The following is a 27689-nucleotide window of genomic DNA, read 5'->3' on the forward strand; positions in this document are numbered from 1 at the left end:
GCAAACCCATCACATTGGAACTGAACTTGTATTATATTCCGTGCTATATTGCCTACATCTCAATGAATGTGTATAATTCTCATTATTTGATGGACTGCAAAAGAAAAGGAATGCTATTATTTTCTTTTTAGATCTATGATTTGGGTGATTGAAAACTTTGCCTTGCAGTGGAAGCCATAGCTGTATTTTTTGGGTGTGGATCTTCTGTGTTACCGTATCACTTTCCTCCATTACCAAGAAATCATGAAAACTGTAGCTTGCAGTAAATTTAGCTGGAAATGCCCAACAATGCTTACCAAGTATTAGTTACCAAGAATCCCTGAGAGAGGAAACAACAGCCAAATCAGTTTAATGATGCCATCTAAGGCATGTTTGCCTGAGAATATGCTCTCTGACCCTTCCTTCTATGCCCAGAGAGATGGAACTAATAACCCCTTTTATACGATACAACACTTAGTTTCTCTGGTTTTCCATGAACATAATCTAGAGCACTTCCAGTAAATGTCCCTGCAGAGACCTATAACTCTCTCCCACTTGTAGCAATTAAGATCCAATTCAGGGATTGGAAATATAGTTCAGCTTTCTTATTAACGTCCTTTCGGGGGTGAGCTTGCCTGGGATTCTGCAACACTTCAAATTGTCATCACAATGCTGCTTGTAATGTCTGTCCCAGGTAGCTCCCAACAGAATAAAGGGCATTTTGTGAACTATCATTAAAGTTCTCTTAGCATCCTCTCATTTTTTCTGCTCAAGACAGAACAGGTAAGGGTGTGTGTGGGTGAACCAGCTTGAGAATAGCAAAGAATATGGAATCATAAAGTTGGAGAGGGTCATTAGACTATTGAGCCCAAACTTCTGATCAGTACAGAAATCTAAATGAAAACATCCTAACACATAAGGTCTTTTACATTTGCTGGAGTAGCAATAGCAATAGCACAAAACTTAGATACAGCCCCATAGTGCTTTACAGCCCTCTATAAGCAGTTTACAGAGTCAGCATATTGCCCCTAACAGTCTGGATCCTCATTTTACCAACCTCAGAAGGATGGAAGGTGGAGCCAACCATCAGGATCAAACTCCAGACTATGAGCAGAGTTAACCTGCAATACTGCATTCTAACCACTGCACCACCATGGCTCCTCATTGAGAATCCATTGAGATTCCCTTGGTATTTGAACATAGATCTTTTTAACATTTATATGTTATTGTGTTTTACTAATATAGGTGAAATGTTAATATATATTGCTAGTCCATGTATGATATGCTGAATAAATAACATGGATGCAATCCATCCATTGAGAGGATTCCATCTCTCTGAATAATTGGTCCCAAAGCTGAACTGCTCTTGTTAGGGATAGCTTTCTTGTGTTTTCTAAAACATTGATTCAGAATCTGCCTTCTTGTAACTTTGTTTTTTAAAAAAATACTTACTTACATTATTGGTAAACTGGCCCAATCAAAGACACATGACGGGGTACAGCAGAGAACACCGATGAAAAAGCCCTTAAGGGTGACAAAATCAACAATGCTTAATCAAAATATTGATTTGAACCTGCCTTTTTGAATGAGAGAAAACAGTCTTTTTTCATGTAAGACATTATTTCAGGCATTTGAAAAATACTTTCATATATATTCTGTCTCAGTCATCTCTTGTCAAGGCCGTACGTTGGTTGCTCCTTCACCCTTTTATCAAAGGACTTAGTTAACATATATAATACTTCTTCCTCCTCCTATTTTCCCCACAACAACAATTTTGTGAGTTGAGTTGAGTTGAGAAACTGTGACAGGTGTTGACCCAACTGACTTTGATGGCAAAGGTAGGACTAGAATTCACAGTCTCCTGGTTTGTACCCCAACATCTTAACCACTCACACTCTCCCTCTATTAAATGTTAATAATATTTACCTGTTATCAAGCTAGAAATCCCCTAACTTACAGCTTGAAAATCAATATTTATTTCCTACATGAAGAACCATGCATGTCTATATTGAAAACTTATTTATATACTCTTAGCTAATTTCTCTAGCCTATTGAGGCTATTTTGAATTTTGAGTGTAATTTCTGTCTTCCAGGGAAGTCTTAACCTCGCAGGAACAGAGTCACAGAAGTGAAGATATTAGTAATTATTATGTCCACCTCTTCCTCCAAGTCATTAATAAAATATATTAATGAGTAGAGGATCCAATACTGATCCTTATGGTATCTTACTTGATACTTCTTTGCAATCTGATAAGAACCATTGACAATACTCTTTGTGATTTTCAAGCCAGCTACTGTATATATCTACCTAAATGTCATGACATCCAATCACATTTGGTAGTATACTATGCTTTGGAATATTTTGCTAAAGTCCTTGCTGAAGTAAAGTTACATTATGTCTACATCATTCCCATAGTCAATTTAGAAATTCATCTGCTTTAAAAAAAATAATACAAAATTAATTTAGCAAGATTTATTCTTAACAAATATCTATTGACTTCTGATAATTAGGATTGCACAATGCTTTGGATGTAAAGGTAAAAGAGATATCCATATTTATCTTATGTGGACATTTAATTTCATGTATATTCAATTTTTGTCTGTCTACCTGTCCATTTACTTTCTTTTACTTTTCTGTTGTACATATTTGCAGTGAGGATTATTTTGTTATACTGGAAATAGCTGGGTTACTCGGGTGTAACCTAACAGATGAAGCAAAACCTGTACTTGGCTGCAACTAGATGTTTCTAGTCTTAAACTGAACCTATCAGAATTTGCTTGAACAATTTAGAGCTGAGAAAAGTCTTTATAACTTCCAACCAGTGGTGGGTTGTTCCCGGTTCTGTCCAGTTCTTTAGAACCGGTAGTAAAAGCGGCGGGAGGCTCCGCCCACCCACCTGTATGTCATAATTGACGATCTTCACATGCGCAGAATGCACATGCACGCTCCCATTGCGAACCGGTAGTAATGGTAAGTAGAACCCACCCCTGCTTCCAACTCAATAAAATCTTTACTGTACTCTTGGGAAATCCATCCTTGATTTAGGCTTATCTAGTGAACTCTCAATTTGTTCTTTTGGTTTCTGTTTTTTCAACAAACTTGATTTTGAATTCTGAACTTGCATTGGACTTTTGACCAAACAATTAATTTGATAGCTATATTGTAATTGTAATCCAGATAATGAGCTGCTGCTTAGGAGACCAGGATATAAATATGCAAAATTTCATCTTTCCTTAAAAAAGTAGTTTATAGCAGCAACATTTTCCCACTTTTATAATTGGTGGTCAATGGGGCCAGAGAAACTCTGGGGAAATGAATATGGCAGGTACAATTATAATTTTCTGCTGCACACATGCCCTTAACCCTGAATCATACTTAGCCAGATGGTCATTACTCCTCTTCTAACTTGTCTTGCATAGTTATTATGAGAATAAAACAGGAAATGATGGAAGTCCATCATTAGGGGTCTTCTGGACTACAGATACATCAGAAGAGTCAGGGTGGCATAATGATTAAGACACTGAACAGGGGGAAATATATTGGGGGACATTGAACCATTCTTTCTTAGCCAAGCCAACCCACAGGACTGTTGTAGAAAATTGTGGCAGCTATCTTGAGCTCCTAGAAGAAATGGGGTATAGAAATCTAAATAATAGTAATTATTATCATTTTGTATTTTTTTTTATTTTTTAAAACAGAGAAACATACAATACATTTTTTCTGAATAGAGTATTGACCAAGTCAAAATTCATACAGCTTATTTTCCCCAAATTTAATTTATATATTTCAATTTCTGCCATTGTATTCCTTTTCTACTTCCCTTTTTCATCTTCATTTTATATTTAATACAGTATATAATCAATATTGCCATCTACTCTAACCTCTTAATCTTAATCTTAGTTCATTTCATTCTTTCATTTCTCCCTTTATCACATATATTTTTCAATATTTCTTTATTCTATTGAAATCCTTTAATTAACACAGAATCCTTTTAATATTTCACACTTATATCTTAATCTCCATTGTTTTCTAAAGGTGGACCAGATTATCATGTTATATTTCCTTTTACCATTTTAACAATATATTTCTTCAAATTTGTTTTCCACATCACCTTTTTTAAATACAAATATCTTATTCCATTTCAATTTCATTTAGGTTTCCATTTCACCTTCTAAATAAATCCCTTTGAAATAAATCATTCTATATTTCACAATTTATACCATCATGTCCAATCATCTTCCTTCCTAAGTAAATAATTTCAAATTCTCATTTTATATTAAAATAAATCTATCTTCCATTTCCATTTCATTTAAATTTTCTTTTCTAAATAAATCATTTTATATTTCACAATTTTATCATCATTTCCAATCATCGTCTTCTCTAAATAAATAATTTCAAGTTATCATTTTACATTACCTTAAGTACAATTTTTCCCAATCCTAATATTAATACAATTCATTTGAATCTATACATAATAATCATTTCAATTTCATTTAACTTTCCATCTCTTCACCTCTTCTAAATATATCATTTTATATTTCACAACCATAATTTTTCTGCATTCTACCATTCACTAATTACTCCTTTTAACCATTTTCTCCTGATCCATCTAGCAAACCATCTCTCTAAATTCCCCTCCTTTTGTTCCATTCTCTCATTTTCTTTTTTTTTCTTTTTATAGTTATTATATCTTTCCCCGTTTCCTTCCTTTAATTTTTAAGTCCATTACTCGCTTATTTTGTTCTATATTCCCATCTGATCTATTTCCCTTTTCTCTTTTCACTTTCTTTGTTTCCCACTGTTAATCCCAGTGTAATAATTTAATTTTTTTGTCTCTAGTCTCTTCCCTTTTTCTTGTTTTTTTTATATTTCTTTCTACCCTGTCTATTTTTATCACTGTTAATCCCAGTATAATCATTTAAATGTTCATCAATGCCTTTGTCTTCAATATTGTTTTCTTACTTTTCGTTGGTAGGCTGTTTATCCAATTGAATATGTTCTGACAAAATTCTTGATTTCTTTCTGTCCAAGTCAAGTGACAGACGCACCATTTTAACCATCTCAATTAATTCCTGCCACATTTTGACATTCTGATTAAGTTTTGAGTCCAATTTAAAATTTTATTATCAAAGTCAAATAGCTGAAAAGAAAACAAGTCCTCCTTAAAACTTCTCACGGCTCGTTACTCAAGATCATTATGGTTTTTTTTTCCAGATTTCAAAATATTCAATGTAATACTTTTTTTCCAGCAATAGATGTCTCTCTCCAATCCACAAGTTCAGATCAGCAACTTAACAATGTATCCATTTTGTGTATTAAATCCACTTATCTGATATTTTTCTAATTTCTTCTTTCTCTTCTTAATTTTTATATATTCCAAATCCAAATTTTACACTCCGATTCAAATCCAATTAAAATATCTTTACAGGGCTTTTCTATTTTAGATTTTTCTTTATTTCTTCCTTTAAAGTTGAATTTTTTTCTTAAAGTTTATATCCAATCCTTTTCACCTATTTTGTTTCAGGTTTCTTTTTCTGTAATACTTTTAAGCTCTCCAAATCCAATTTCCAAGTCCAAATATCAAACTCCGTTTTGGGCTTTAGTGTTTTTACTTCTTCTTTGTTCTTCTCCCTCCATTAACATTCCCCGACACTAATTAGCTGCTATTTCCATGCCGGGATCCTTTTAATTTTTTAAAAATTGTTTCTTTATTACCTGAGATCACTCACCCAGTACTAATACTCCGTCCAAAACACTGCTCCTGCACAATTCTTAGCCCGGTTGCCCCAGCTTCATAATAGACGTAATGGCTGCCGGCCCAGCCACTGGATCAAAGATTTTTCTCTGACTTCCGAGGAATTTGCCTGTTCCTCCTAGTTGTCCAAGTTGCCTCTCCTTCTTCCCGTCCAAAGACGACCCCCCCCCGACCCCCAACTTCCTACTCAAGCAGGAGACCCTATGCCATTCCAGACAAATGGTTGTCCAATACCTTCTTAAACATCTCCAATGTCGGAGCACCCACAACTTCTAAAGGCAAGCAATTTCCCTCATTGTTCTCACCGATAGGAAATTTCTTGATTCTACATTGAATCTCTCTTTGTTAAGCTTTCATCCATTAGTTTTTGTCTTGCTCTACAGTGCTTTGGAGAATATATTGCACTCCTCTTCTCTGTGTCAACCCCTCAAGTATGGGAACATTATTGGGTACAGTATATCTAGTCTTTGTTGACTAGATATATATATACCCAGTTTCCACAACTGATCATCTTACAGTTTAGCCTTCAGCCCCTTAATCATCTTTGTTTGCTCTTCTCTGCACTCTTTATAGAGTCTCAACATCTTTTTTGTGTTGTTGTGATCAAAATACTGGATGCAGTAAATGTGCAAGTATGGGTTTACTAGTGTAGTATAAAGCAATACTAACACTTCACGTGATCTTCACAATACTATCCCTCTATTAACTCAGTCTATTTCTCCACTGGCCTTTTTGGCAGCTGCCGCACACTTCGTACTTAAGTGATTGTCTATCAAGATGCTTCTGGATCTTGAGCCTATCTTCTAAAGTGTTGGCTATTCTTCTCAGCTTGGTATCAACTGCAAATATGATGAGTCCTCCTTCTATCCTCTCATCTAAATCATTTATGAAGATGTTGAAGAGTACTGGGTGTCTAAGATAGAACCTTGTGATAACTCCACTGCATTCTTCCCTCCATGAAAGCTTTCTGCAGATGGGAATGTCCTTGCAGGATGGGCAGGAGGTCCTTCAGCTTGAAAGAAAAAGAAAAAGTGCATTCTCACTTACAAGTGTGTGTTACAAAATATAATGGCGATCAGCAGGGGAAAGATGGATCCCGCCATTTCCTCTGATTTCCTCCACGCACCCCAAAATAATAAGACCTCCCTGAGAATAAGGCCAAACACTTATTTCGAGGTTCAAAAAAATATAAGAGAAGGTCTTCTTTATATACACACACATTTACACACGGTATATGTGTGTGTATACACACACACATACACACACACATACACACACATTTATTTATTTATTCATTTATTTATAAGTAGCTATGTGTCTCCTTGCCATATAACCAATGGCAATCCTAGTCCTGGAGATAGTAAATCTGAAAGGCTTGCCTTGCATTCGTTGTGATGCTCATTTAATTAGTGCTATTAAATTTTAAAAGAACTCCATACATTATTAGTTGTGCATGTTAGCAGTAAGATTTTTCTTTCTGGATATACTTTCCTAAGATCTGTCCCCCACCCCCACCCCCAGTTTTAAAAACTGATGGGACAGCAATTAGCGCAATAAAACATATTCATTAGTTCTTTTTTAAAACAGAGTCAAAATGCAAATGATCTCTCCAGCCCATTAATTTATATCTTTTTATCCCAGTATTTAGCTGTCATGAACAAGGCTGCTTTTGTCAGACCTCTGGCTAAGTTTACAACTCTGCTCAAACAGGGACACTGTGTATGGCTTTGGGGACCAAACTATTACGAACCATCTGCCCATATTCTGTATCTTGAATGATAATAGAGATGGTGGAATTGGGTTGTAAACAAAGTACTTAGTCTACAATTCATTAACAGCCCAGGTCAATGATAAATGTCTGCCTGTCTGCCTGCCTGCCTGCCTGCCTGTCTGTCTGTCTGTCTGTCTGTCTGTCTGTCTGTCTGCCTGCCTGCCTGCCTGCCTGGCTACCTACCTACCTACCTACCTACCTACCTACCTACCTACCTACCTACCTACCTACCTACCTATCATCTATCTGTTGTGTTTTCCCAAAAATAAGACCAGGTCTTATATTAATTTTTGCTCTAAAAGATGTCTTTTCTGGTTCTTATTTTGGGGAAATACGGTACTAAATGCACCCATTTGGCTGACAATCTTAACTGGGGCTTATTTTGGGGGTAGGGCTTATATTATGAGCATCCTGAAAAATCATGCTAGGACTTATTTTCTGGTTGGGTCTTATTTTCAGGGAAACAGGGTATCTATCTATCTATCTATCTATCTATCTATCTATCTATCTATCTATCTATCAATCTATCATCTATCTATCTCAAAATGTATCTGAAGAAGTTGAAAGCAGTCCATTTGTTTCATACACACCAGGGGAAGGAAAATAGGAGAAATGTGACGCTTCACACTTGTGTTGTGATTCCTGCCCTTTCCAAAGGGCAGGAATCACAACAAAAGTGCGAAGTGTCACATTTCCAAAGGTGGGCCCCTGTGGTGAGAATGAAACCTTTCGATTTATTTTCTTGCTTTTGCTACCTGGGCCCCAACAAGAGATGTAAAATTAATCTTCCATTTCTTTTTGGCAAAAACACAGCTTCTATCATAGCATGGCTAATGGCAATTAATAGAGTCCAGCTAACACCTTGTTCTCTTGAAAAGCGAGTGCATCAGGGAGATGAGTTACTGTTTTTAAAATAAAGTGTTGCATTTACAAATGTCTTAGAAAAAAGTGACTAGGTAAAGTTGGAGAGCAAAAGACATGAATTGCAAGTACCACATTTTTCAGACTATAAGATGCACTGGTGTATAAGACCACACTAAGATTTCGAAGAGGTAAGTAAGAAAAAAAAGTGTTTGCCCTCCCCAGCCCCCAGAAGCACTCTGCAGGACTCCCAAACCTTCTGCCTGCTCCATTTTTCACAAAAATGGGCCCATTTTTCATCCGTTTTTGCAAAAAACAGGGTTTGGGAAGCCTGCAGAGTGCTCCTGGGTGCTGGGGGAGGGCAAAAGCGCCCCATTTTTGTGAACAATGTGCCCGTTTTTCACCAAAACGGGGGCATTTTTGCCCTCCCCAGCCCCAGGAGCACTCTGCAGGCCTCCCAAACGGTCTGCCCACCCCGTTTTTGCAAAAAATGGGCACATTTCACAAAAAGGGGATGAGCAGGGCGGCGCTTTGGGAGTCCAAAAATGGCTGTATTTGGTGTATAAGATGCACCAACATTTCCACCCTCTTTTAGGGGGGGGGAAAGTGTGTCTTATACTCTGAAAAATATGGTATTTAACTTAATAAAAGCTTCTATGAAGGTACTAAATTTTGATTTATGTCATGTTACATTACAAACATACCATTTATATCCAGATAGTCCTCAATTTATGATCACATTTGGGACCGAAATTTTGATTGCAAAACAGTATAGTTGTTAAGTGAGTCATCACATAACCGGACCCAATTTTACAACCATTTTTAATGAAGGCATTAAGTAAATCATCACAGTTGTTAAGCAAATAACATGGTTGAATCTGGCTTGCCTGATTCACTTTTTTTTAAGAAGTTGGTTGTGAGAGTCACAATTCATGATTACAAGACACTGCAATCATAATCATCAGATGTTGATTGCCAAGGACATGAATTACATTCACATGACTATAGGATCAGTAGTGAGATTCAGCCGGTTTGGGCTAGTTCGGGCAAACCAGCTGTTAAATTGCTGACTGGCCTCTCCCCTCCCCTCCCCTTCCCTTCTAGGAGTCCCCCTGCACCTCATTTTTGCTCCCAGGAGGCTGCAGGAAGGCCTACTAGGCCCAAAACGGGGCATAGGGGTGTATGCACACACCTGTGGCCTATTTTTACTCCCATGGTGGTGCAGGAGGCCAAGTGCCTAATCAGCAAAGTCACCATCATGTATTTGAAGCACAGAATTGAAGATAGCTAGGGTTATATTCCAGCACTCATTTTTATATCCCAGATGTTATGAAAGGGACCGAGACCTTATAGCTTGGTGCCCCATTTTCCATTTCTTTTTCTTCTTTTTTTGAAACTGTAACAAAAAAAGGGGGGGAAAATCCACAGTGATATAATCTTTATCTGTGAAGAGATTCAGAGGAAGAAGACTTATTAAAATCTTCTGCCGTGTTGCTCTGGTGGGTATGAAAACCTAAATAACCATAGACTAGTTTCATTTTCACACTATCTCTCTAGAACCCTGGTTTGCTGTCAGGAGTTATAATGGGTAGTTAAATCATATAACTGATCAATGGCATAAACAGAAGAGACTATCTGTAGCTCAAAGTTGAACTACGGAGTTCTTAGTGCTCTTTGAGCTTTTTTTTTTTTTTTTTTTTTTTGCTTGCAGTTGTTTCATTATCAAACTACAAGTAGTCCTTAAGTTATGCCCATTTGTTCAGTGACCATTCAAAGTTATAATGTCATTGAACAGAGTGACTTATGATCAGTCCTCTACATTCCGGCCATTGCATTGCCTCCATGGTCAGGTGAATTGCCAAAAAAGGCATTAAGAGTTGTTAACCTAATTTTGAGAAGCTTCTTCTCCCCGCAACATTGTACTGCAAACTAGGGCATATAAAACCTTTCCCAGATCAATTCTCTAATACAGCTCGTCTGCCTGGAATCCGCACTGTGTATCGGATATTAATACAATTGAGAGAGTCCAGAGGTACTTCATGAGAAGAGTACTCCACTCCTCTTCTCACAACAGAATACCTTATGCCACCAGGCTCAAAATTTTGGGATTGGAAAACCTAGAACTACGCAGCCTACGGTCTAACCTACTGTAAGTGTAGTACACAAAATTGTCTGCTACAACGCCCTACCTGTCAATGACTACTTCAGCATCAACTGCAATAATACCAAACACACAATAGAGTCAAGGTAAACTCGATTGCAGAAAATACGACTTCAGCAAGAGTGGTCAATGCCTGGAATGCTCTACCTGACTCCACTGTTGCATCCTCTAACCCCCACAGCTTCAACCTTAAACTGTCTACCGTGGACCTCACCCCATTCCTAAGAGGTCCGTAAAGGGAGCGTGCATAAGCACACCATCCTGCCTACCGTCCCTGTCCTACTGTTCCCATTTACTTGTACTCATTCCTAGTTCATGTCCATGTCCATGTTTATACTTATACTGTTATCTAGTACATGTTCAGCAAATTAAATAAACAAACAAACAAACAATACATTTGCAATGTTCCCTGCCAGATTCCCCCAAAATCAATGGGAAAGCAGGCAAGGAAGGTTACAAGTCATTTAAGTAAATCTCCACCTCCCTGACCTTTCTTCACTTCCATACCCTGTGCCCTCTTTCCCAGTCTCCCTGCACTCGCGCACATATGTGTATCCACCAGCACCCTTCGTCCCAGACCTCCCTGCCCTTGAATACTCCCAGTGCCCTCTTTTCCCAGCCTTCCTGTTCTTGCACACACCATACCCCCTCCTTCCCCAGCCTTCCTGATTTTACAATTCATCACAGCAACCCCCCTTCCCCATCTTTGGCCAACTCCCAAGGTCATTCTCACATTCCATTACATCTTGGGAAGGGATGCTGTGCTTCATCATTTTGCTGCCCATGTCTTCCATTCCCTTTTTAGTTTGAAGGTAAGCTTAACAACACATCACTAAAATCAATTCTAACAATATTCTAGAGCCCGTGAACTCAAGGTAGAAATATTGCCAGCCTCTTTGAAGGAGAAGAAAACTTTGGGGAAGCTAGAGGCCAGATTTCAGCATTGCATTAATCTTTTCTTCTTCCAGATCCTCAAGGCTAGCCGCATGTCAAAGGGGAAGCTGGGTATTAAAATCTACAGAAAGTTAGCAGAGGTGATGATGTTTTTAGTAAGTTAACTATGTCAAAGTTTCTTTAAAGCTCGGGGGGACAGAGTCTCCTGCCACAGATGGATGGACAGACAGGGGAGCAAGAGGACTGAACGTTGGGGAAACTTAATTGCCATATTTGACAGGGGAGGCTTGGCTGGACTTTTAATGGAGGCCTCCCTCTGGAGCCCGACACAAATCTCAGGCATTGTTCCAAAGAAGAAACTAGTGGATTATGATAGGTCCAAAGAGGGCGATAGAAAATGGACTAAGAATATTGGCATTCTGTGAAAATGTCTCTTGTGTTAGAAAGGAAATAAAAGGAAGCAAATTTAAACTCTGTGTTTCAACCTTTTGTGTGTGTGTATGGTGCTAATTGATTCTCTAAGGATCAGGGAACTAGAAACCAATGATTGCTTTGTTTTCTTTTGTTTTTTTCTCCTGATGATCTGTAATTATTCAGAGAATTAGATTGTTGTCTCCTGTTGTTCCTGCTGCCCTTTTTCATCATTCAACAGCACTCCAGCTTTTAGGCTCATCTTCCATAAGTATTTAGCTGAATAAAGATGGGCCCCCTCATAGCAATAGGGGAACCCTGAACACACTTCGACACTCATATTTATATGTTTGCTATATTGTCCACTCCTCCCCATCAAGAAGGACTGGCACACCCCACCCAGACAAGCTGGCACACTCTAGATAAGATAAGAAGTACAGAAATGACCTCCAGTGGAGGTCCTCCAAGGACATTGGGTATCATCTCAGGGACATTAGATGTCACCTGAGGAACTTTCCATGACCTTGAAGGCCTGCAAAGGCAATGGTGACATTGGCACATAGATTGTCAATAAAAAAACATTAGATTCCTGGTCAATAGATCTGGTTAGTTTAATTAGGTAGTTAAAGTTTATTACAGGCAGAGCCTCCTGTATTGGTCTACATCACACAGAACCTCCCTTCAGCATGGTGAGTCATGCTGTTTCGATAGGATTTTCAAGGTAACTAAAATGTGCCAGATTGAGAATGTCTGATTTAGATTTGAAAGGAAGAATTCACTCCTCAACTCTAGCTTAAATTAGGATAAATCCTTCAGAAACCTTCAATTATTGCCTTCAGTTACAGCATTTAGTTCCTTCAGTACATTGTTGGTTTTCCTCTATCGTATAGACCAGGGGTCTCCAATCCCCGGTCCGTGCCAGAAACTGAGCAACACAAACAAGCAAAGCTCCATCCGTGTGATGCAGGCAGCACATGAAATCATGCCCCTTCCGGTCCATGGAACCTCTCTCCACGGAACCAATGGTGAAATGTAAAATTTGTTACTACTGGTTCTGTGGGCATGGCTTGGTGAGGGGGGGGGAGGGGGTAATGTGACTGGGTGGGCGTGGCCAACTTTTTTTTTAACTTTTAAAATATTTTTTTCCACAACCGTAAGGAAAAACAATGCTTTTAAAAGCCTCTGACGATCCCAGCTGAGCCAAGCGATCATCAGAGGCTTTTTTTTTTTTTACTTTTAAAAGCATTTTTTCAGCCAAAGAGCTTGTAGAAAAAATGATTTTAAAAGTAAAAAAAAAAGCCTCTGATGATTGTGCGGCTCAGCTGGGCATGGAGGGGGGCAGGGAGTTTTGCTACTAGTTCTCCGAACCACCCGCCACCATCGCTACTGGATCAGATGATCCAGTCCGAACTGGGAGCATTTCACCCCTGCATGGAACCTATTCCAGGTTAGGGGCTGCTGATATAGACATTGAGCAAATACTGCAAAAAGGCCACTTCAGTGGTATTTTGCTATCAAAAGATAATCACAGATGTGTATACCTCCCCATATGCATTAAGAAGAGTTATTATTCCAAGACTTCTTTTTTACTTTGATTTCATCAAGATGAATGTCAGAATTTTCGGTGACCTCATCTGGACTCAGAAGCTGAGCAGGTTCAGTCTAGTTTTTTTTGGGGGGAGAGCAAACTGAATTTCTTCAAGGTCCGGATCAGCATTGTAGTTCTCCTCCGTGAGCTGGCGGGGGAGGGAGATGGGACGGACGCCTCCTGCAGCACCCTGCCAGCCCCCCGCATCCCATTTTGGCCAGCAGGGTGCTGTAGGAGGCCGTCCAGGCCAAAATGGGGTGTATATATATATATATTCACTTAACAAACGGGTTACCAACTTAACAACAGCAGTGATTCACTTAGCAACTGTGGGAAGAAAGATCATAAAATGGAGCAGAACTCAATTAACAAGTGTCTCACTTAGCAACAGAAATGTTGGGCTCAACTGTGGTGGTAAACGGAGGATTACCTGTATACCAGTATTCTAGGACAAGATTATTGTCAATATCTACTGCAAGAAAGGATTTATTTTGCGAAATAATGTAATAAAATGAGGAATTCAAAGCTTTGATGAACTATGCATGTACATTGCTGTTTGTGCTCAGGGATACACAAATCAAGGCAATAACAAGTTAAGCAATGGAGGTTTCTTTCTTATTTTGAAATGAAGGCTTTTAATGTTCATAAATTTGTCACTCAGAGTCACCTCGACCTGTGAGATAGAAAGTAAATAAGTTTAATAATTAATAAATAAGTGTGCCCAGACAATTCAGCATTCATTATTCCCAAAAGAAATTTATTTGAATATATATATACATATTTGCAAACTTGCCTTTTATACATCTCTCCTTATCCTCTTGATTGCTGCATGGAGGCCTACCTGTGTATATAATGCCTATACACAGAATATATCATTCACTTTCACCTCATTTATCTGACTCACAACCCTTTGGCCCTACAACCAAGAAACTTTTAACAGCATTGCAAGAAGCATTCAGCCGTGAAAGCCTGATGGGCTTTTCTCACCCTGATCTTATTTCTTGGCTTACCTGCATTTACTTAAGCTTCTAAGTCTAATGGATCCTTCAACATAAATTCATTTTTCTGTCTCTTCTTCAAGATCCTGTTTCATTATGGCTACAACCAGAGGTGGGTTTCTGCAGGTTCTGACCAGTTCTGGAGAACTGGTAGCAGAAATTTTGAGTAGTTCAGAGAACCGGTAAATACTACTTCTGACTGGCCCCGCCTCCCGAGTCCCAGCTGATTGGGAGGAAATGGGGATTGTACAGTATCTTTCCCCTGCTACGCCCACCAAGCCACGCCCATCAAGCCACATCCACCAAGCCACATCCACCAAGCCATGCCACGCCCACCAAGCCACACCCACAGAACCAGTAGTATTTTTTTTTTAAACCCACCACTGGCTACAACTCAGGTGTGGTCTCTCCAGATTTAAGTAAATTTAACTGAGAAAGTTCACATTGAAGTTTATTGCCTCGTACAGCCAACATGGATAGCTGTGCGGGTTGGGTTGTTGTTGTTGTTGTTGTTGTTGTTGTTGTTGTTGTTGTTGTTGTTGTAAATCCTGATGAGAAACTTGGTTAGATCACTGAATGGAGAGGCTTTTATTAATGGGAGAGAACCTTGGCATTTTGTGCAAGTCCATTCTTGCCAATACTTGTCATTAATAGCAAACTCAGAGGCAAGCATCTTGTTAGTTTGGAAGAAAAATTGAACAATCTATAAAGAATACAATGGTTCTTCTATGTTTGAGGAAACATCCTGGGTGTTCAGATATTAGCAGGCTTTGTAAGATCTGACCATGCTCATTGACTATCAGGTAGCCTAGAACATTGAAAATACCACTTGGAAAATTAATAATGGCATGGGGTGGATGGGAGTAGGGTTAACCTGAATTGGCTACCTGATTAATATTGTTCATTGGCTGGAATCCCTAGATCAAAATAATTTGTAACGTGTCATACTATATTCTAGATCCCTTGGAATACTAGTTTTATGTTGTAATTTGGCTTTGTCAAGGTTCTTTTTTTATCTTCCTGGCACTTGCCATAAGACATTTTATCTTATGAATGGGATATGCTTTGCACATGAATCTATTGTGAAATATACCCTGCTGACAAAGAACTGAAGTCTGGGAAGTTATAAATCAGCCAAGGAGCACATCAAAAACTGAAATGCACCCAGTGAATTTTATGGGCTTAAGACAGGCTTCTTAAACTGCAGTGCCGTGATCCCCCTAAAATCAATGAATTGGTGTCATACTCACACAAATCAAACAAATGATCTGTCCATTGATCTCGCTGATCTCAACTCACATTTGGTAGTTATGAGTTCTGTAGAGGTAATGTGTTCAAAAGTCAAATATTAAATGAGCTAATGACTGGAAGGAAACCAATTTAGAAGATATAAAAATATGCTTATTTTCAACCATGCTGGATAAAAATAACTAATATATTAAAATGTATCATTGATACATTGAATTTGGGACATGAAAATGTTGATAACAATTCAAATTGAAGGATAGCAGTATAACCTTCTCCTAAGCTGGAATTCTCAAGATGTGTGAAAAGACAATTCCTATAATTACTAGGGGGTACTATATTTATTGTAAATTATTGAATTTATTGTCCAAAAACAAGGCAACCGAGGCAGACAAGACTTCACTAGAGAGACAGAGGAATGAATCAATTGAAAACTTTGAAGGATCTCTTGTAAAATCTCATTCCTTGACATCTGAAGGGGGACTCTCAGCAAAATAGCTATTTTTATTTCTTAAGAAATGAAGACATATTTAAAGTTGGTTGGATCTCACATTACGTCTTCATCATGATTCCATTTATAAAGAAATCCATGAATATTGATTAGTTCTTAACAAAGCAAAAACAAAAAAAAAAAACAAAGCAAATTAAAAATAATATTCTCAGCCATTTTTTCATGCCAAATTCATGTGAATTTGGGCTTAATCCTCTTTTTCAGCAATGCAACTATTATCACCATGTTTGGAAACACAAGGATTCAAAACCAGACTTTTCATATCTAAGCACACAAATGTCCTGCCTGAATGAACAAAGGAGTCAGTTTCATTGTTTCCTTGTTACTATCTTTTTCACACACACAAAAATAGAGATAATCAAGGTTTTTTTAGTCCTGTTTTAATCTTTTGCTTTCTTCTTTCTTTGTGTTCCCAGATTTGGATGATCCAATTGTGACAGTCCACCAGAGCATAGGTGAAGCAAAAGAACAGTTTTACTACGAGAGAACTGTGTTTCTTAGGTGTGTAGCCAATTCCAACCCTCCTGTTCGGTACAGTTGGAGACGAGGGCAAGAGGTGCTATTACAAGGATCCGACAAAGGTGTTGAAATTTATGAGCCCTTCTTTACGCAGGTAGGGATCAAGGTACAGTCATATTTTTGTCATTATTTTTCCCCCAGGGCTGTTTTATATATAAAATAATCATATTTCCTCTACAAACTATGATGTCCATTACAAAGTAAATTGTAATTTTTTAAATAATTTCATTGCTAAGTGGTATTGAGGATCATTTAAAAATGTCTGCAATCTGGACCCTTACCGGTAATAATGCCCAAAATGCATTTTTTATTTTATTTTTATTTTTTTTAAATACTGTGATGTCTTTTGTGCTGAACAAGGTATCTATATAGGACAGAGGAGTACACATTTTAAATATACAAATATAGGGTGGCACAGTGGTTAGAATGCAGTATTGCAGGCTAACTTTGCCTATAGTCTGGAGTTCGACCCTGACTGGCTCAAAGTTGACTCAGCCTTCTAGCCTTTTGAAGTTGGTACAATGAGGACTCAGATTGTTGGGGGGGGGGATATGCTGACTCTGTAAACCACTTAGAGAGGGCTGTAAAGCACCTTGAAGGGGTATTTAAATCTTAAGTGCTGTGGCTATTGCTATTTCTAGAGTGAAAAACATATTATAGTGGGGGAAATGCTTGTAATTTTTTCCCATCTTAGAAAAATTACTCCCACAATGAGCACAATAGAACTATTGTGCTCAAAAACTATTTAAAGAATCTGTGCTTGCCACGTAGTCCTGAGTTCCACAGATTAGAAATGTATTTCTCTATGTACTATATAATGGCAACAGACATACTTATAGGCATAGTTAGCTTTAGGTAAAGTTAAAGAAGACACCCATGTATACCATAAAAAGAACTGCAATTTGCACCGTCTCACCTCTCCCTCTCCTTCTCCCTCTCTTCTCTCTCTCTCCCTCCTTCTCTCTCTCTCTTTTCTCTTTCTCTCTCTGTCTCTGTCTCTCTGTCTCTGTCTCTGTTTCTCTGTCTCTGTCTGTCTGTCTGTCTCTCTCTTTCTCTTTCTCTTTCTCTTTCTCTCTCTGTCTCTCTGTCTCTGTCTCTGTCTCTGTCTCTCTCTCTCTCTCTCTGTCTCTGTCTCTCTCTGTCTCTCTCTGTCTCTCACTCTGTCTCTGTCTCTCTCTGTCTCTGTCTCTCTCTGTCTCTGTCTCTCTCTCTCTCTCTCTCTCTCTCTCTCTCTCTCTCTCTCTCTCTCTCTCTCTCTCTCTCTCTCTCACTCTGTCTCTCTGTCTCTGTTTCTCTCTCTCTCTCTCTCCTCTTTCACCCCAGGGCAAAGAACCACTGATATCCACTCCTAGAAATCTCAGATTTGCCCACAAGAGAATATGTAGCAAAAATGTTTCAACTACTTTTGCTGAAGTAAGAGAGGAAATGGGTGCAGCTTTGCTCTGTTCCTCCCCTATGAGTTCTGCTAGCCTACCCTGACTTGCCACAGTGCTGATCTGGGATCCAAAAAGTAACCAACCTAGGTTATAAAATCCAGCAAGAAGTCTCATAGTAGCTCCTCTTTGATGCAGGTGGCGATTTAAAAGAAGGAAGCAAGTATGAATTGTGCCTAAGTAGTCTGAGAGACTGCCCTTGTTTTCGTTTTCGTTTTTTTTTTACGGGCGGTAAGGAATAGCTTGATGGTCTACCATTATTCGTGAATGACTAATACACTCAACATTGCATGCTAGACTTAGACATTGTAAGTGTACAAGCTATCAGGGCCATGAACAAGGACTGGACTCTACCTACTTCTTTGCCAACTCCTGGGATCAAGTCATAAGAATCTGTGAAAGGAAACAAATGAGATGCTGCGTGTACAATCAGCACCCAAGCACAAAACCACTTGCAACTTTTGTAGATAATTTTCAACTAATGGATTAGAAATCCCCATTGCTTTTGTCCTTTATTATACTTGACAGCTTTATATTGCAGAGAAATAAGGAGGCTGGAATTGTAGGGTGAGAAGGGATTTGACTCTTTATCTCTCTGTTCTATTACACTAACCACCATCTTAGTAAAATCATGGAAAAGTCATGCTATTCTATGTTCATTTTTTGCATCTTGGATCAATTAGCAGGACCTATAGAGTAATATCACATACAAATAGAGTTAACTCAATAGGATTTATTTACCTGTGATTATCACAACATAGGGAAAACTGCTTTCTGACTTAATCTGTAAAGTAATCGTGAAGGTTAAGTATAAGAGCCAGTTTGGTCTAGTTGTTAAGGCATCAGACTAGAAAATGAGAGACCATGAATTTTATTCCTGCTTCAGCCATGAAAGCCAGCTGGGTGATCTTGGCTTAGCCTGATTCATTATGGAGAAAATAAGAGGAGAAAGGTATATTGGATATGTTCCCCACCTTGAGTTATTTGTAAAAACAATAAAAGCTTGAATACATACATACATACATCCTGACAGGCCTGGAAGTCATTTTTTTCGTTGGATTTTTAGGCCTGCCACATTTACTACTGTGGGAAACTGGGAGGAGGGATTGTATGGAGCAAGGGGGGATATACAGTCATAATAACATTCCTTTGTCAGAGAGTCAAGGACATCCTGTCCTACACCTGGACGGTTGAAGCTGGGAGGCATCTCCAGTTGGGACGGTGTTTTGATTGGACCATGTAATGGACATGTGGGTGCTGGGGCAGGGTCTTGAACTTTCCTTTGGGTGGGGAAAACCTGGAAGCTTTCAGATTCAGGTTTTCCCAGATGTGCCAATATGACATCTCTAATAAAACAGAACTTTGAGGAAACTCAAGCCTCGGAGTTTTCTTTCATTGGGGGTGTTACTTGGAACCCTGACACATACATACATACATACATACATAGTATTGAATACAAAGTATTGTTCTAGAATCTTGCCATCTAGATTTCTACTTCTGCCCATGTGGACAAAAGAATACTGGTGAGTCAAATACAGAAAATTTCCAAGAAATATTTGATCACAAGCCAATAAAACAAACAAACAAACAAACAAAGAAGGATTCTGGGAAGTAAAAAAGAATGTTTAATGAGATAGAAAGCAACCTATATCCTTTATCCACACTCTAGTATTTCTATACAGTATCAATGGAACTCAGAGCCAGGAAAAATTATGAAACGTTGGGTCATATATTTCTTGCTTTACCTAAGTAGACATCTGAATGTGGATGGAAGAAATGTTGCTGTGAAAGACCTTATGTAGTTATTCTAGAAATTTACATATTAACTATCTCAGGAAAATATATATATGCATAAAGTTGTTTGAGATTAGCATATTCTATGACTTGGGAGAGAAAATGCACTATTTTACGCTCTGCTCAACAAACAAATCCCAAATTATTGAATATTAGACAAAGAAGACTATAAAAGGAGAACATATACTGAAGTCACTTCTGTTGCATGTAATGGATACCTCAGATTTTTCCCACCTTGTTTGTTGTTTAGCTATATCTGTTGAATACATTACTTTACCAGCTTTGATATAAGTATGCATTAGTGACTTCATTATATAGATGCGGGTTATGGTAATTTTTGAGATCTTTTCATACAAGTTTTGGCTCTTTTAATTTAGCAGTATAATAATATTTTAGTACAAAAAACAACTTTTTATTTCACTTTATTTCTAAAATGCTCATTGTACACTCAAGGGAGAATGTATCTATTAAGGAATATGTGCAGAGTAACCCTTGAGTAGCAAGGTTGTGCACATGAGAAATGGCTGAGAGTGATCGTGAATAAGCACTGTCAATCCAGATCATACACAGATAAAGATAGTTAAATTGTCAATCCAGGGATATTCCAAGAACAAAGTCTTCTTACCGGTTGTTGTAGTCATATGCAATATAACAGTTCTTTTTGGAGTTGCAAACAGCAGTAAAACAATCAGTAAAACAGTAGAATAATTAACAGCAATTAATTAAATATTAAAAGGGACGTGGTGGCTCAGTGGCTAAGATGCTGAGCTTGTGGATCGAAAGGTCGGCAGTTCAGTGGTTCAAATCCCTAGTGCTGCATAATGGGGTGAGCTCCCATTACTTGTCCCAGCTTTTGCCAACCTAGCAGTTTGAAAGCATGTAAAAAAATACAAGTAGAAAAATAGGGACCACCTTTGGTGGGAAGGTAACAGTGTTCCATGCACCTTTGCCATTTAGTCATGTTGGCCAGATGACCACGGAGATGTCTTTGGACAGCGCTGGCTCTTCGGTTTTGAAACGGAGATGAGCTCTGCCCCCTAGAGTCAGGATCAGCTAGCACATATGTGCGAGGGGAACCTTTACCTTTAATTAAATGTTAGGGAGCATGATGTCTCAGTTGTTAAAGATGCTGAGCTTGCCAGCTGGAAAACTGACAGCCTGGGTTCGAGATCTGAGCGCCCCAGGATGGGGAGATCTCCCATCCTTGCTCCAACTCCTGACCACCTAGCTGTTTGAAAGCATGCAAATGTGAGTAGATAAATACTGAATGCTACTGGCACAAACCAGAGGTTGACATATTCCTATTTTTCTTATTTCTTTAGTTTCTTTGGTTTAGTATTTTTTTACCTATGTTTTTTTTTTTTTGCACTTTAAATTATGTTGCTTACTCTGAAAGAAAATAGCACAATAGGTGAGTATGGGTGTCAGATGTATAAGTATGTGTATTATATATCTGAGGCGGTGGCTGAGTCAATCTTGAGCTGGGATCGAACTCCTGTCAGTCAGCAGAGTTAGCCTGCAATGCTGCATTCTAACCACCGCGCCACCACATCATGGCAATATTCTGCTTTCACAATTAGAAACAGTATATCTATCTATGACTACCAGTCTTTAGAGGAGAGTAACTGAGGAAAGAGAGGTTGTCCTTATGTCTTTATTTGAGGCATCAAAGACACCATGATCAAAACAAGTTGCTCATCTAGGTTGTTTATCCTAAGAATGGCATTTTTGTTTGGTATTATTTTCAACAGAAGGGATGGGCTGGTAGGCTAATGGATCTTCCTAATTAACTGCGTTGAAGCGCTTTCAAGAGATTCTGGTGAGAGATTCTTATGTGATAGACATGAATCTTAAGTTGTGAAAAGTCCAATATAACATTTGAAGGACCCAAATCTTTTCTTGTCCAAGGTTCCAGCCTGATGAAACTTTCCTGTCAAATATAGTCCAATGGATTTGATTAGCCCAGTCTACACAACCAAAGTTAAAAGAGGCAAGGCGCCACTCCCACTAACTATAGTTAAGCTATGGTCAGCCTGAATCATGATTTGGGTCAGGTTACCAATCAGTTAACAGTAACAGTATTTGGAAGGGACCTTGGAGTTCATCTAATCTAACCCCCTGCTCACACAGGAGACCTGTACTAGAGATTTGAACCGCCGAAATGCCGACCTTTCTGATCGACAAGCTCAGTGTCTTAGCCACTGAGCCACCTAGTCAGGTGGTTTGTCATAGAGATTGAGCTCAATCATAGGGATTTAAAAGTCATAGGGATTGAGCTTTAACTTAATATTTCACTGCCATGTTGCAGTTTTCTTGTTGTTGTGGAAATGGATGCAAATAGGCCAACCGATTCTCCGTGAGCATTTAATTAAAACTGAAGGGCTCCTTGTGAGCCAGCATTCCTTGCCTAATAATGCCATGATACGGAAATGCTTATTATTATCTCCTTTATTAGATAAGTTCTCGCTGGGTTATATGATGTGTCACATTAAATTAGATTCCATTTTGCAAAGTGTTTGGTTTTCAGGTTGCTGCCTAGGATTCATTTTCTGCTTTGAATTTAATGAACAAATCAAGTTGCCATGTTGATAACTGAAGGCTTATCACTAACCTTTCTATATTTACCAAAGGTCAGCTTGAATTAGTGTCTCTCTCTCTCTTTCTCTAGGCAAGTAGAAGATAGAATAGATGTTTATAAAAAGGACAAGGTGTAAATAAAGGTTTAGGAATTAGACTTGCATTTCCCACGTATTCCTATATAGGTTGGCTTAAATCTCAGTGGTATATACCTTGCATTTAGAAAGCGTATTATAGCACTTCTTTCAGAGGACAGAAATATAAAAAATCTTGAATATGGAGATGAGGAATAAGCAATTATCCAGAGGACCTTCTACTAAACTAAATGTGTAACTGAAGGCTAAATAGACAAGGCTAAATAGACAAGGTTTATATGTTGACAACAAACAAAGCAGTTAAAGATTTTATAAAACCTTTCTCGCATTCAGTTGCAAAATTATCTTAAATTTAGAGGAGATGATATAGAGATAGGTAGAAGATAGGTAGAGATCAAATACAGAGATAGAGATGATAGAGATAAAGATGATGATAGATAGATAAATGACAGATAGATAGATAGATAGATAGATAGATAGATAGATAGATAGATAGATAGATAGATAGATAGATAGATACGGTGGTGGGTTGCTACCGGTTCGCCCTGGTTCTAGTGAACCAGTAGTAGCGGCAGCGGGAGGCTCTGCCCACCTGCCCAGACATCATCAAATATGTTCTACGCATACAGAAGTGACACATGCATAAGCATAGTGAGCACGCACGCGCGAGCGAACCAGTAGCAAAAGTAAGTGAAACCCACCACTGGATTGATGGATGGATGGATGGATGGATGGATGGATGGATGGATAGATAGATAGATAGATAGATAGATAGATAGATAGATAGATAGATAGATGATAGAAAAAAAGAGAGAAAGAGCAACATGGGAGAGAGTACCCTAATCACACAGAGTGACTGTTTATTCTGAGTTGCACATTGTAAACATCAGTCTATGCTTTAATACTGAATCTTGCAGAATGAGACTGTTGAGAATAGCAATAGCAATAGCACTTACTTATATACCGCTTCACAGTGCTTTACATCCCTCTCTAAGCAGTTTACAAAGTCAGCATATTGCCCCCAACAATCTGGATCCTCATTTTACCAACCTCGGGAGAACCTGATAGCAATGGTGGCAAAATGTGGGCTGGACTATGTTACCATCCTATGGATATAGAGGACATCCAACAAATATACATCCATGGTTTTGTATAAAGCTGGTAGAAAGAATCAAGTCCCATTTCTGTAATGGTATGTGAGAATGACTTTGGGAGATGGGCAGGGGAGGGTGGAGAGCCACAACCAGGGAACAGTTAACTCACAAAAGGAATATAGGAGCGGCAAACATTTCAGAAGGGACCCCCTCTTGTTTCTTGGTCTGTAAAGGTGACGGGGTGAAATGTACTTTCAGACTTGCAAGGTTCTGTTAATGTCATCTTACAATAAATATAATAATAAAGTAGAAATAGTCCCTCTTATCTAATATTCTATGTTTCCTGTCTGATCTACCTCACAAGGCTGACAATACCATACAATTAAACAACACCATTAAACAACAACATCTGCCTATCAGGGTTCCTTGGGAAAGATTAATTAGATGGATAAAAATCTAAACTTCTGGCTGATTTTGTGACCAACCATAATAATTTGATTAAATGGAACAATTGGAATAAATGAAGTTTATTGAATGTACAGGAGACAAAACATGAATATCAAAATAATGCAATGAAAACAGAAACCGAATGTTGGCAAGGAAAAGCATTACATACTAAATTTCCACAAAGCGTTGACAGGGAGGTGGATAAGATTTTAACCTTATAAGCAATGGCTTTTAACTGGAACATTTAAAAGAAAAAAGAAAAGAAAACTTTGGCTGGTCAAGAGCAAGCTATTCAAATTAATGCAATCAAGGACTGAATTGAAAAATCATCAAAGTGCAGATTGTCCAAAGAAGCTGAAGAAACAGTAGATCATATACAGCTCATGCAAGAAGATTGCACAAACTGATTATAAACAACAATGCAATGGTCTCCAAAATAATTCACTGGAACATCTATACAAATATCAAGTGCCATAATGAAAAATTGGTGGGAACATAAGAGTTGAAAAAGTAGTTGAAAATAAGCGGGTTAAAATGTGGGATTTTGGAATGAAAACTGGTGAAGTCTTGGATCATAGCACATCAGATTTAAATTGTCGTTGAAACAATCAAAGTGTGGATAATTGTGCCAATACCCAGGGATAGTAGAATACAAAAGAATTGGAGAAGATCAGAATGACAACATTTCCATCTATCAGTTATAGAATACTACACTGCTTGGATCTGAACATATACCATGCTGATACTGTATATTAGGACACTCTATGTTTCTTGGAAAGAACTCGATTTGTACTAAGGCCATCAAAAGCTAAAGAACTGGCAGCGGTGATTTCACTTTGTTATGTATATAGTAATCATATACATAATCTACTTATCTTGGGTTTTTAGGAAGAACTCAATAGGTGATAAAATGCCAAAGCCAACATCTCAACATCTGTCTGATTATGTGAGCCACAATAATAATATATCTAAGAATCAGCAACTACTATGCCATGTAATCCAGGCATATAAAATCTCATTCAATTGAGGTTATGAATGGGGTCAAGAATTTATTATAGCCACTCATTCGACCAGGCCATGAGTTCTGTGGCTTTAGGACACTGAAGAATCAAGGGTCAATTGAAAATTAAATTTGAACAAAATCCAATAGATCAATGGATCAGCACCTACTGGAATGAAAAATAGTTTGAAAATGAGACTCTATATGCAGTGTCTTATTCTCCATTCATAAAATAAGGTTTGCTTTATGAGATATAGCATGCTTTGAAATGAATATTTTGAAAAAGAAGTAACAATAATAGTCAAAATATTATTTAAATGTAATGCTTGTACATTTATTTTTAAGTACCTTGAAAATAGAGGAAAATTGTCTTATTAATGAGTGCATTCCAAAGCAAAACAAACTGGGTAGAAACAATTTTGTTTGGCCCTGCGACTAATGTGATGTATTCTTCTAGGAATAGGAGCTATTCAATTCAAAACTATTTAGTTTCACATCTCAGTGGTGCAATACAATTCCACAAAGTGCTAGCATACAGAGGGAGCAAAAGGCCAGCCAATTCCAAAGTAAAATTAGAGCTGATCCCCCAGTTTAAATTCAATCCACACTGTGAAAATTTCCACCATTTATTAAAATATTTTTCAGCCAATTTGAGTAATTAGACTTATTATGCCTAATGGCTTAATTAGCATAAACACAGCTAATGCAATCTCATAATTGAGCACTGCAATTACAATATGGAATGATTATGAAAATTATTGGGGGAGTTGGGGGTGGGTAACATGATTATTGTCTAATCTGGTCCCAATCCTGCCAATACAGTTGATAATTTCTCACTGTAAATTAAAATATTTCATGTTCAAAATGTATTGATTTCAACAAGTGCTATGCCAAAACGTTATTTTGCATTTTGATTTTAACCATTCTCATTCATGGTGGTAAAAAAGACCAAGCCACTGGGGGAATTCTTATAAAAGGGTTCTTGCCCTTATCATACTGAGGAATGTCCGCAATTATTCTACCTCCTTGATTGTGCAATCATATCTATGGTAGTCAACAATCTTCCTACGGTAACTTCTCACATTTCATAGGATCAAAAGTATATTGAAAGGGATCTTGCAGATCATGTGACCTAATGCTCTGAACCAGTGATGAAATTCATTCTTTTTTACTACCGGTTCTGTGGGTGTGACTTGGTGGGCATGGCAGGGGAAGGATACTGCAAAATCTCCATTCCCTCCCCACTCCTGGGGGAAGGGTATTGCACAATCTCCATTCCCACCCCACTCTGGGGCCAGCCAGAGGTGGCATTTGCCAGTTCTCTGAACTACTCAAAATTTCTGCTACTGGTTCTCCGAACTACTCAAAATTTCCGCTACCGGTTCTCCAGAATCTGCTGGATTTCACCCCTGCTTTGAACTAAGCAGAATTTACTACTAAAGCATTCCCTACAGGTAGCTTCTCTGGCTTCTATTTAAACCCCTCCTGTGAAGGAGAGCCAACCACTTCCCAAGGCACTGTTCCATTATTGAATAGTTCTTATCATTAGGAATTTTTTTTCTTTATTTCCTTGTAATTTAAATCCATAGTTTCTTGTCTTTATTTCATAAACCACCCGATCAATTCTACTCCATCTTCTACATGACAGACCTTCTAATACTTGAAGACAGCTATGGCTCCCCATGGTTGTTTCCTCATGCTAAATGTGCTCAGTTCCTTCATGGCTGCTATCCTCCATGAAATGCTCCAATTTCTCAGCACATTGGGCACCATGCCAAAAACTATTGGATAGCATTAAAAAATTGGCACATGGACAAAATGTCTATTTGTCAATTGTAAAAGGCCACACTGCTTGGATCACACATACATTACGCTCATATATTAAGATTCTCAGCCGTGACTTCACATTGTTGTGAAAAGATACTAATTGTGTAACTATAATACTTTATTAAATGTATATGCTGTCACATCATTAGCAACTCTGGACAGTTTACAATTATTACAGATAGTTAAAAACAAAGAACAATACAAAAACAGTGGAAGGAAAAAAATACAAAGGAAAAAACAAACAAACCCAGAGCAGGGGAAAAAGAAAGAAAAAGAATATCAATTGCCCTCACCAAAGGCCTACATGAAGAGCCAGGTTTTTAAGGTCCTTCTAGATACCAGCAGGGTGGGAGATATTCAAATCTTAAAAGGGGAATGACTTAATTCGAGAGGGCAGATGCTGCCACAAAGAAGGCACGCTTCTGGGAACCCAATAGATGGCATTATTTAGATGGTGGCCCATGGGATGCACCAACCCTGCCAAATCAAACTGGTTGGGCAGAAACTTTGAGAGATAGGCCATCCCTCAATTACCCAAGCCTATGCCCTGAAGAATATGAGGCCATATATTATCCCACCCACCCCCAATTCATCTCCTTACATGCTTGCCACCGCTCCATCTTACCTCTGTTAGCCTATTTTCAGAGTTGGGGATACATTTGTGGTATAGCAAACCCTAGGTTCATCCTTCAATTGTTAACATCTTAGGGCTCTCTCTGTGTCACCTC

General features: G+C 38.2%; 1 protein-coding gene across 3 annotated transcripts in view; it reads left to right on the plus strand.

Annotated features, from left to right (window-relative positions):
* Positions 1-27689, plus strand: part of MDGA2 (MAM domain containing glycosylphosphatidylinositol anchor 2) — a 603292-nt gene that overhangs the window by 276865 nt on the left and 298738 nt on the right. For all 3 annotated transcript variants that reach the window (XM_070931707.1, XM_070931708.1, XM_070931709.1), the window contains exon 4: positions 16592-16788. In XM_070931707.1, the coding sequence (XP_070787808.1) occupies positions 16592-16788 (197 nt within the window). The remainder of the gene's footprint in view (positions 1-16591; positions 16789-27689) is intronic.

This window comes from Pituophis catenifer, unplaced genomic scaffold (assembly GCF_029215685.1).
Source record: "Pituophis catenifer annectens isolate HBS135680 unplaced genomic scaffold, rPitCat1.0.hap2 SCAF_1, whole genome shotgun sequence".
NCBI lineage: Eukaryota > Metazoa > Chordata > Lepidosauria > Squamata > Colubridae > Pituophis > Pituophis catenifer.